Raw genomic sequence first — 12068 nt, forward strand, 5'->3', positions numbered from 1 at the left:
TATTGAATACCCCTGGGCTGCAAGAAGAAGAAACAGACCTGAGTGCTTCTTAGAAGGTGATGTTTTATCTTTTGTACTTTGGACATGTTATCAGGGGGGACCAGTACCTGGATACAGACATCATGCTTGGTGGGATAGCTGCGTCAGTGAAAAAGAGGTGGATTGACACAGTGTGTATAACAGTGGGCTCAAACAGCAATGACTGTAAGGAAGGTCCAGGACCAGGAAATGTTTTGTTCTGTTACTATGAGCCGGAACTGACTCGATAACATCTAACAACAAGAATGACATGCATCTATTTGGATCTACAAGACAATAAATAAGAACTTCATCATCATATTCCAACAGAAGGGACATTTTAGTGTGTACACACACAAGGAAGAACATATACTCAGAATGAAGGAAATAATTTAGATTGCATAAAACTAGCCATAGAAAAGTAGTTACATTGTTGTTGCTATTCACATTTTTCTTGGATAAGTATAAACTTTGAAACAGATTAACAATGGTCTGAAGAATAGCTTTTGGAATCAGTGGCATGGGTGATCTTTGGGCCATTAAAATGTTATCTATGGATTTCAATTGTTGCTATAGTACTTCTTTAATTTTAACATGGAGCTAGAATTGATTATTTTTTAATTGACATGATTTTCATAGATGAGAAAATAAAAGCAGTTATGTGTTACTGCTTTCAGCAGTTTTTTTTCTAGTGTATCTCTTGTTAAAGTTGCAGGAACCTTAGCACAGATGCCCACTACCTACTATCCCTTTCTCTTGGCATTTAGATGTTACTGAATAAGGGTTACTGTAATATACTTTTCAGCCTAGTGCCTAAGCAATTAGAGAAAGATTATCCCAGTTCCATAAAGATAATGGGAAAGGAAAGACTAGAGTGAATAACGAACACTTCAAAACAAACTGCATACATTTGCTTAAAGTTGAAGAAACTCGTCTTTAAAGATATTCATTGAGAAAATGTTTTGAAAATGATGATGGCAACATGTGCAAATGTGCTTGACACAAAGGATGTATGTATGGATTGTGATAAAAGCTGTATGAGCCCCCAATTAAATGATTTAAAAAAAGAAGAAGAAAAGAATTTCTAGGTAATAAGAAAAAACATACAATATTTCTCTGGTTCTTTAAGGCTTCCTCACCCCCCAACTATCATGACCCCAATCCTGCCTTTCACTGCAGACTACGCCGGGGCATGTTCACAGATACAGGTAAGAGCTTAGAACACACGGAATCTAGGTTACATAACCCCCTCAGGAACAGAAATAGGAGTAGCGACATCAGGAGGGTAGGTAGGAGGAAGGTGGGGGGAAGAATCCACAGGGAATGGGAGACAGCAGCTGGTGTAAGATATGAAAATAATTTATAATTAATTAAGGAGTCATGTGGGTGGGAGGGAGGGTAAAAGAGGAGCTGATACCAAGAGCTCAAATAGAAAACAAATGATTAGGAAATGATGGCAACATATGGACAAATATGCTTGATACAATTGATGTATGGATTGTGATAAGAGCTGTAAGACCCCCAATAAAATGATCTTTAAAAAAATTCAACGAATAATTATGATATATAATTGACCCTGTATATAAATTGATTCTACTTTAACTGTTATTTTTCTCATCAAACTGATTGCTATCAAGCCTTGTCACGACGTAGAATTGCCCAGGATAGTCTCCAAGGCTGTAATCTTTATAGCCGCGGACTGCCATGTCTTTCTCCGCTGAGTGCGAGTTGGCTGCTAGATCTCACTCAACCTTTTGGATCGCAGCCGAGCGCTGTATCCTCGAGTCACCAGGGCTCCTGAAATAAGTCACCAAGTAATAAATAGCTATTTGGGACTTCTGTCCGAAAGTACAAGAACCCTGCTGGCCCTGGCAACCCTACGGGGCAGTTCTACCCTATTCTATAGGGTCGCTATGAGTCTGAATAGACTCATGGCAATGGATTTTAACTGTTGATTACTACATGAATAGACATTCAAAACCAGTAGGGAAGACTGGACTAAGAATCTGTTCAAAGGGATGCCTCCCAGACGGATGAATCCACCCACTGGCAGATGTATTTAAAACTCCGTGCTAGCAGAAGAGTGACTAGGCGGTGGTCGGACACTTTGTAGTGCCTTTGGTGGGACCCTAACGCCTCCCAGGGATGCCTTCCTCGGTCTCTATTTAAAGTGTCTTCCTCCTAACACTAGGAGGAGACCAAGAGTCTTGGGACACCCCCACCAACGCGACGGCGGGGAGGCGGGGCCTATTGTCAGGTCACGCCTTTCCCACCTGTGACTGGCAAAGACGCTAGCCAATAGGTGTCAGGATAGGGCGCGCCGGCGCCACGCCCCCTCGAGCGCCCCGCGGCCCCCAGGCACCCTCTGGCCGACTCGGCGGTGGCGGCCTGGGCGGACAGTGTGCCGTGCGCAGGCGCGGAGGGTAGACCTCGCTGCAGCCCCCGTCGTCCTGGGGAGTCGCACCCACGGAGTCTGCCTGCTGGCCAGTTCGTGTTCGCCCCTTCACCCACCCTCCCCGGCTCCCTAGCTCCCTCCGCGCCCCGATGGCGGAGCTGCGGCCTAGCGGCGCCCCCGGCCCCACTGCGCCCCCGGCCCCTGGCCCGACTGCTCCCCCGGCATTCGCCTCGCTCTTCCCCCCGGGACTGCACGCCATCTACGGAGAGTGTCGCCGCCTTTACCCTGACCAGCCGAATCCGCTCCAGGTTACCGCTATCGTCAAGTACTGGTATGCCCTGGGCCGCGGGGGGGGGGGGGGGGGGGGAGGAAAGGGGGTGGGCGGACGGACGAGGGAAGGGAAGGGTTAAAGCGCTTGGGTCCTTGAAATTTGCGGGGGAGGGGGAACGAGTGGGACAAGATGGATGAAAGCATTTGCAAAGAAGACGTCTTGCTGCGAGGGATGAGTTGGGAATGGGACACAAGTTGGGCACAAGTTGGGAATGGGGCATGGGGACAAAGGGGTTAACAGAGCCCCTGGCAATGAAGGGTTAACGGGGGAGGGGAAGATGAAGGGTTACCGAGATTGGGATGGGGTTCTAACTGGGGTACGTGAAGGAGCGTTCCCAGTGGGAACTGTAAATGTGATGAAAAGAGGGGGCGCCAGGAGGGGGGCCATTAGTGGGCAAATGGAAGCCAAGGGGAGGGGGTCGGCCGAAGTGGAATAGGGGAGGTGAGGCGGAGCCTGGGGAGCAGTTGAGAGAGCTGGGCTGGAGAGACTGCCTAGGGGAACACGGGTCCTGAAGTTAGGAGGGCAGCCAGTTGAAAGATTGGTTTTCGGGAAGAGGTCCCCTTTCAGTGCCTTCTCCAGAACTCAGAGGTGATAACAGTGCTGATTTTGCTTTTGCTTTGGAAGTTTAACCAGTACGTCTCCCAGATAAACTTTTTTGCTTACTCTGCACAGTGTCCTTTCACTATGCAGAAGCTCCGTCTCGCCCTGTCGCTGGTCTGCCCTGGGACATTGGCCGGAACACTGCGCAGGGTTAGGGTGATCTTTGGTTTGGCTTAGGATGGAAAGGGACCACAGCTTCCCACTTCCAGTAGGAAGTCAGTGATGGAGACCTGGGCCCGAGCTGGGAAGAAAAATGTGCAGTCAGACAAGAAGGGTTTCCTTCAAGATTTAGGCAGCGGTTTGTCAGGGCAGCTCAAGACAGATGGACGGATGGCTTACAGACAGATGGTCTGCTCTGCACATAGTAACGGGTCTTTCCTAGTATCCCATCCCTAGTTGCAACCTCTCTCTTCCTACCTCCTCTGGACAAAACAGGTATTTCTGGAGCCCTGGGAAAGAACCAGTCTACTTGGTATTTCGGGGCCATGTGTTGAGTGAGGAACTGGTGGAGTCTACTCTTAAATGGGCGCTGTATGAGATGGGTCTGTCAGTGGGCCCTGCAAGTTGGAAATGTTAGCTGCTGGGGGTGTGGCCATAGGGGCAGGTAGACCAAGAGGTGGAAGAAAGTGGATGTCTTGGCGGGTTGGGACTGAGTCTTTCTTCTACGTCTTACTTCCTCTGGAGATGGCTTTCACTAGGATGAGGCTTGCTTACCATGTTGGGGGTGTGCTCTCATATTAGGGTCATGGGATCAGCCAGCCACTTGCTCTTCTGGAAGGCCATAGGGCAGCGGTTCTCAACCTGTGGGTCTCGACCCCTTTGTGGGTCGAACAACCCTTTCACAGGGGTCGCCCAATTCATAATGGTAGCAAAATGAATGTTATGCAGTAGCAACAAAAATAATTGTATGGTTGGGGGTCACCACAACATGAGGAACTGTATTCAAGAGTCAGGGCATGAGGAAAGTTGAGAACCATGGGAGGGAGCTGCCTGCCTCTGTCTGGGCAGCCAGGAGGAGGTGTGGCCGGCAACGCAATTACCTCTGGCAGGCTAACCATTCTTTGGTTGGAAGAGTTTCTGGGGAGCCTCTGAGTGGAAAGCAGCTCTTGCTAACTTAGCCAACCATCCTAATCATCCCTCCACACCTAAACATGGGTGGACCACTGCTGAAATGTTGCCTTTCCACCCAAATAAACCAAATCAAACTCCCGGCCATGGTGCAGATGCCGACTCAGGCATCCTATAGAACAGTGTAGAATTGCCCCTGTGACTTTCCGATACTTTAACTCTTTTTTCCTTTTTTTGGAATGGAACGCTTCACAAATTTGCGTGTAATCCTTGCACAGGGGCCATGCTAATCTTCTCTGTATCATTCCAATGTTAGTACATGTGCTGCCGAAGCGAGCACTACTTTAACTCTTTACGAGAGTAGAAAGTCTGTCTTCTTACAAAGCGACGGGTGTTTATACACTGTTGACCCTTGAGCAGTTGACAGCCCGATATGTAAATAACCACTGCACTTCCAGGGCTCCTCTTCCACTCCAAATACAGGGAATCAAAATCTTTCTTTGGACAAGATCCCCAGGTGATGCTTGAGAGATAGACCCCCAGGGGAATCTTACTTATACATAAGGAGCTGGTTGGCAGCCTAGCGTGGAAGTGTGCCTTGGGAAAAGTGGGTCTAATTCTGGCATGCTGTCGGCCCAGGCCTCGTTTGAGTGTAAGGAGAAATCTGTCCACAGCCCCTGGAAACTTTTACTTGGTACCCAAGTGGTGGTAAAGGATGGTGCTATATGTTAAAAGTACTGAAGCACTTGTAATAGTTTGGACAGCCTCTCAAACCGGCCCCCCCCCCACCGCCCCCACCTTCCTCCTGCAGGCTTGTTAACCAGACCAGGCCTTAGAACTTCAGTGTGTATTGATGAGTAAAGAGAATTGTTCATCACTGGGTGAAATTAGAAATGCTGTCCCTAGATGCACAAATATAAGGGAGACTTGCTCAGTGATTGGCTCTTTCCCAGATTCAAAGAGGTTTGCAGAATTAAGATCCTGACATTCATTCCTATCCTTCACATTTGGGATCCCACATGTTGTTTGGCTCCCAGAGGCCTCTTTGGTTCTCATAGCTGGATGATTGATTGAGGCTGTCTGTTCTGACTATGGCCAAGGGTACTTTCAGATGCATCTCTTTGCAATGAAAGGATGGTTCTTTGGCTAGTGGTGCTGGCCAGGGATGACCAGGTCGAAATGGAGACTTCTGTGAGCAGGGAGCAGAAGCAGAGAGGCAGAGTCTGTGCCCTGGGTCCACCTCGGTCCTGCAACTGGCCTGCAAAGTTAAGTCAAGTGTTCAAGACCCCTCTCCTGTGGAATTAAGTTTGGTCGTGGAGGAACATCTAACATCTTTTGCAAAGTGTGAAATGAGATTCTTTTTCACATACGCATCTGCTTCCAATCAGGCCTGTGAGTAGTAGAGCAGAACACACTGTGCTTGGGGCCAAGGTTAAGTTTATCTAACTCTTGGTCAGTCCCTGCCCTTGTAGTTTTAAGGAAAAGCCTCTCCCTTTGATGGCGACACCCTCTGGGACACCCTCTGGGACACGCAGAGACTGAAGGCTCTACAGTGGGAGGGAAGGAACAATGGTTAAAGGGCCAAGGTGTGAAACCCCCAGGCAGTCTGCTCCCATGAAGATTTCACTCCAAATTCACTGCCATGGAGTCAGTTCTGACTCTTAGCAACCTTGTAGGACAGAATGAACTGCCCCTGTGAGTTTTCAAGACCATAAACATCTACAGCCTTGGAAACCCCTTGGGGGGTGGGGCGGCGGTGGGGGACAGTTCTACTCTTGTCTTATGGAATCACTCTGAGTTGGAATCAACTCTGACAGCTATGGTTTTGGGATGAGACACAGTCACACCATTTTATCACTTGTTGCTGGAGGTATTTTGGGCTGAAGGAGACTCGGGATTGGGACTCTGGAGCCAGATGCTGGAGCTGAGGGGGGGTTGTGGTGTCATCATTCTCCTATATTCTGGGGTTCTATAGTTAGCATCAGGTCCTTCCCGGGATCCCTGTCCTTTTCTCACTCTCCACTCTCGCCCCCCATCCCACTGACCGTTCTAAATCCAGCTGGTTTAAGGATTTGACACACGAGTAGTTAAAACCAGAGCTGAGGGAAGACTTGGACGTCTATCTCTTTTCCTTATTCTCTCAGTCAAGATTCTAAACTATTTCTAGCAGCTTTCTTACATATCTGTAAATAACTTAGTGTTTCCTAGTGGAGAAAAAGGATCTCTACAAAGGCAAATCACATCCTGGCGAAAGGGGATGAAACCAGACCTACTGGTTTTAAATCATGTTTCAATTGCGTGGTCCTGGCACGCTTGCCCGGGTCACGTATAACGTGCCTCTTACACAGTCCTGAGCTCTCCTTCAGCGTAGTTTCCCATTTGCAAAGTTCACTCCCATCAGTGTCCGGGACCTCTGCTGTCGAGCTGATTTCAACTCACAGGGACCCTAGGGAACGGAGTCGAATGGTCCAAATGGGCCTGCAGAGGCACTGGTGGCTTCCCACCCTGGAGCTGACCTTTTGTCAGCCAGCTGAGTACTTAACAACATGGTAGCAGGGCTCCTCCTCAGTGCCCCAGGCAGGCCAGTGTTTACAGTCTATGTGTGGACTGGTCAGATGTCCCAGCACGTGTTTACGGGCTAACTTCGTTCCATGGCTTGGTTTCCATGTAGTCGGTGTCTCAAGGCTTTGAAGGTTCCTTATCCATTCTGAACAAAAGCAGGAGTTTCTTTCCTTTTTTAAAGCACTAATTACTGGACTAGAGGAGGTCCTTGTTGTATTAAATCCTCAGTGATATGATGACTGAATCTCTTCCCCCAGTGATCTCCTCTGCTGGACTTGGGGGTGGGGTGGGGGTGGGAATTTCACGTGCCCACCCCCACCCCCCGGCCGTCCTCACTTGCTGAATGCCACAGCTCTCCCTTGGAGTGGGCACCTCTCCTGGGCTCCTCTGCCAGGCGCAGGCGATCACAGGGCTCGGCTGGGCCCCCGCTGCCCTTCTCTGGGCAGAGCTGAGCTAGCCGAAGTGTGGCCTTTGTCACTTGAGGTGTTGAAAAGGCCAGTTTGGGTGTGCAGGGTGCAGGCTGGGGTCTGTTCAGAACAAACTGTCATTAACATAGGGCACAATATAGGCTTTCAGGAATTAGTCCTCTGAGGGGCAGGGATGGAACAGAGCCTCTGCTTCCAGGAACAATGCCCATTGGGCATGCTCAGGGTGAGCCTTCAACAGAGGCCAATTGATGGGCTGATGCCCCTCTGGCCTTGAAGTTTGGCATGTTTACCAGTACCTCGGAGGAGAGCATCCCTGCCAATCCCATCTGGGATCTGTAATTTGAAACAGCAGGAAGCAAACCGGGCAACCACCCAGTCTGTTGTATTTCGAAGAGAGGTCCTGCCAGTCAGGGGGTGGAAGAAGGGAGTTCCTCATGCTGGTGCCATGGGCAGCTCATCTCTCGTCCCATCCCACAGTGGATGTGGCATCCTGCTAGGTCTCTGTCTCCTAGACAGGGACTTTTGGTTTTCGAGGACAAGCTCCTGAGCTGGGCAGGCGTTATCTGGTTTCCAGGCGTATACTAACACCTCTGTGTTTTCCCTTTCACAGGTTGGGTGGCCCAGACCCCTTGGACTATGTTAGCATGTACAGGAACGTGGGGAGCCCCTCTGCCAACATCCCCGAGCACTGGCACTACATCAGCTTCGGCCTGAGCGACCTCTATGGTGACAGCAGAGTCCACGAGTGAGTGTGTGCCGACTTCCTACCCTCTGTCTGCCCCGTCCTTAGTCTGGGGCCTCATTTTGGAGGTTCATCCTGCACATGGGGTAGTCATGCCATAGCCAGGAGGTTGTCACGGTACTTCTTGGGTGAGCGCTCTGGGTTCCGCCCGTGCCTGTGTCTTCTCATGCCAAGGTGGCGCAGGTCAGCACCTGGGCACGGCTCTTCTAGACCACGATGAGCAAAGCTCCAAAGCCATCAGCTTCCCAAGCTTGCGCGGGAGTGTGGGCTCAGAGGGTAGCAGCCCAGCGCTGATCCAGAACTTCTCTCAATGCTGCCACATTGACTTCTCTTGTTTCCCTTAGCATTTTATTATGAAAAAGGTTAAATGACAAACAGTTGAAAGGATTTTGCGGTGAATACCTTGAGACGGACCCTCTTCCTAGATTCTACCATTCAGGTTTAACGCTACTTGCTGTATCACAGATCTGCTCTCTATCTTTTACCTTCTGTATAAGTCTAGTCCTTGTACACTTCTATTTTTTGTACACCCAGGAGTCCCTGGGGGTGCACATGGTCAGCACATTCCGCTGCTGACTGAAAGGGTGTCGGTGTGAGTACTCCCAGAGGGGTCTCCTGGAAGAAACGCCCAGGGATCTACTTCTGAAAAATTAGCCATTGAAAGCCTCGTGGGGCATGATTCTACGCAGACACACACACAGGCTGCCCTGAGCCGGAATGGACTGCAGGGCCTCTGGAACTAGTGGCATTTCTAATTCCTACTTGTCTTCCCTCAATGATGACATGATGTGTGATCCGGGAGAGCCGACGATCTTTAATACTAAGTTTAAGATCAAACAACTTAGTAATAAATCAGCTAAACAGCAATAGCAGTGCCAGAAATCAAAATTAATAGTCACTAAAGATTACTGGTGAGTCACGTCCTTTTCGCATTGCTTTACATAGTTACATACCAATCACTTTAATTTTTACAATAACCCTAGAATACTGGCAGGACTAACATTAGCCCCCTTTTACAGATGGGGAACTGAGACATAACCAGGTTCTAGCATTTGCTCAGGGTCACACTGTTCAGAAATGGCAGAGCCAGGATTCAAATGCAGGCCGTCTGCCTGGAGTCTGTACTCTGACTGGCTGTGCTCTGGTGCTCACCTGGACCCCTAGCACATCTCTAAGGCAGAGCAGAACTTCCCCATAGGGCTTCCCAGGCTGTTGCTTTTTCAGGCGCGGACTGTCCAGACTTTTCTCTCGCAGAGTGGCTGGTGGGCTCAAGCCCCTGACTTTTTGATTAGTAGCAGAGGACTTCCCTAGTGTGCTTCCAGGGTTGTTTGGGTTGCGTTCCCATGCCTCTGAAACAATTCTATCCTGGAGCCCTGGGCGTAGTGGTTATATGTTGGGCTTGAAGCAGTTAGAAACCTCCATTAGGCCCGCAGGGGAAAGATGAGGCTTTTCTACTTCCATAAAGAGCTACAGTCTCAGAAACCCACGGGGGCAGTTCTACCCTATCCTGTAGGGTCGCAATGAGTCAGAATTGACTTGATGTTTCTTTAAAAAATTTTTTTTTCAATCATTTAATATAATATAATGTAATATAATATAATATAAACCCACATATGTTATATGAGACTACTGTTGCAAAGCATCGGGAAGGGGTTTTCATACTAAAAACAAAACAAGAAAACTATAATCTGAGAGAAGAGTTCATTAAAATTATTATCATGGTTAATCACTAGCTGATTTCGTGTCTAGTCTGATAACCTCTTGGTTTTCGCTTTATTTGGGGCCTCTCACACCATCGTTTTGCTATCCTGGTAATGGCCGCTGGACCTAGTCCTCCTGAAAGGACCCTCCTGCTAAAAAACAGCCGCACCCACTGCCATTGAGTCGATTCCAACTCCAGTGACCATACAGACCCAGGAGAGTGCCCTTTGGGTCTGAGGCTGTAACTCTCGTCCCTTCTCCCTTGGAGGGGTTCCTAAGTCAGCAGGCCCACACGGACCTGTCAGTGCCATCTGGGTTCCCTGGTTCCTGCCTTGAAAGCGAGGCCAATTCTGGCGATAAAGCTAGGATGACAAGATGATACTAGTCACTTGTGGGCTGTGCTTTGTTTTGTTTTCATTCTCACTGTTTTCCATGTCGTGTGCTTTGTAATCTTATCAGGTTCGCTTGTTATCTCCAGTTCTATAGAAGAGGAAACACACCCTTGAGGGGTTCAAGCCCGTGCCTGGGGCCACACACTTAGGCTGTATAGGAGCGAGCAGAATTGGGCTGTATGAATTTTGAGTGGGAATCAACTGGATGGAAGTGAATTTGGTGATTCTCCGCCTCCCCCCCCCCCCCCCAATCTCCTAACCTCTGGATTTAGGACCCATCCTGGTGTAGTGGTTTCCATGTTGGCTGCTACCCGCAAGGTCAGCAGTTCGAAACCACCAGCCACTCCAAGGTAGAAAGACCGGGTTTTCTACTCCTGTAAAGAGCTACAGTCTCCAAAACCCACAGGGACGGTTCAGCCCTGTCTTATACAGGGTCGCTGTGTCGGCATTGACTCGATGGCAGTGAATTTGGTTTTGGTAACCGGTAGCTTTGCCACCTTTCTGTCTCAGGTCCAACTCATCTTCCTCTTTTCCTGTGAGGCTTGGCGGCCTCAGCCTCGTCGCCTCACTGATTGCCTGAGTCTGCCTTTCCAATATCACAGTCAGATTCTCTGACATAGCAGCAGAAGGTGTTGGAAACAGGGAACTTATTTTGCCAGGATGGGGACCCTGTATTACAGTATCGGTAATGGACAAGGAATCGCAAACAGATGTGAGAAGTAAAGGGACTGTAATTTATATTTTTAATAAGAACCTGCAGAGGGTACTTAGTGCAGCTAGCCTTTACCGTTCTGTTGACAGATTTATTCCAGTTAAAAGAATGCCATTTCCTATGCGGCTTAAAGATTCTGAAGTCAACCTGCCTATCAGGTCCGGGATCCAAGGTCCCAAATAACATAAAGAATGCAATTGAGCAAGCCTCAGATTTCAGAAGGGGAAACCTCTGAATTTTCCCGAGGGCCTTCCTTAGTTTTGTTTTGTTTTCCTAGTGTAACAGTATCCTCTTCCATGTGTATCGTTTCTAGCACTTTGAAATTCACATGATATTCGTGACAGTAGTGAGACCTCCATTTGGCTTGCACCTCATCATCAGAGCCTGGTATTTTCCGGCATTACATCCTGCCATTGGAAGGACATTGAAGGGCTGTTCTTGGATATTTAGCCAGCTCTGGTCTAGATGGCAGAAGTCCGAAGTGCCTTTGTTAATGGGCTGGTGCTGGTGAGACCGGTCAGTTGCAGACCCTGGTGAGTTTCTTGGTAAAAGATCTGCTTTTCCAGATGTTTCTTAAGGGGTAGCCTCTTGAAAGCAGGTTCATGGATTCTCATTTAACTTCTACTTGAAGCTGAGCCCCAGAATTTGAGTGTTGTCTCCTCCAGCTGACATGTGAAGAGGATTACGGCATGTGCATTTCTGCCAGTGATCTGACAGGGTTTTCCATCTCCCCGTTTGGGGCAGCAGCTTATTTCTTCAGCATGCATTGTTCAAGCACCTATTTCATCAGACTGAATATCATCAGAGATGTTTGGGGGATGAGATACCCAGCTCTCTTTTCTGCCTCCAGGGGAACGATCGATGTACAGGAAGGGCTACAGAACTGAGCAGTAAATGCTCGGATTCCTGGTGGAGAATATGAGCCTGGAGCAGAGTAGAGGGAGTGGCTTGTAGGCAGGTTGCTGGGTGGGAGGACTCTCCAGGGCTGAGCTGAAGTTAAAGGAAACCTTGGAGGGAATGGGCTGGGGAGGGAGGGAGCTGCCACCTTGCATTTTACTTACCAGCACCCCATTTAGTACTGAGAAGGACTCTTATTTCTCCAGCCCCTGGGTGCCTCTT

General features: G+C 48.9%; 1 protein-coding gene and 1 non-coding gene across 3 annotated transcripts in view; one reads left to right on the forward strand and one right to left on the reverse strand.

The window, feature by feature from the left end:
- Window positions 1-2379: 2379 nt before the first annotated feature.
- The window catches only part of SUFU (SUFU negative regulator of hedgehog signaling), a 112996-nt gene continuing 103307 nt past the window's right edge, over window positions 2380-12068 (forward strand). For both annotated transcript variants that reach the window (XM_075533384.1, XM_075533385.1), the window contains exons 1-2: window positions 2380-2744; window positions 8013-8147. In XM_075533384.1, coding sequence (XP_075389499.1) covers window positions 2563-2744; window positions 8013-8147 — 317 coding nt within the window. In that variant the 5' untranslated portion in view covers window positions 2380-2562. The remainder of the gene's footprint in view (window positions 2745-8012; window positions 8148-12068) is intronic.
- Window positions 4646-4752, reverse strand: LOC142430005 (U6 spliceosomal RNA). Its single transcript, XR_012780498.1, has one exon. It is a non-coding gene; the product is annotated as a U6 spliceosomal RNA (small nuclear RNA).

The sequence above is a fragment of the Tenrec ecaudatus genome, chromosome 16, assembly GCF_050624435.1.
Source record: "Tenrec ecaudatus isolate mTenEca1 chromosome 16, mTenEca1.hap1, whole genome shotgun sequence".
NCBI classification, from domain to species: Eukaryota; Metazoa; Chordata; class Mammalia; order Afrosoricida; family Tenrecidae; genus Tenrec; species Tenrec ecaudatus.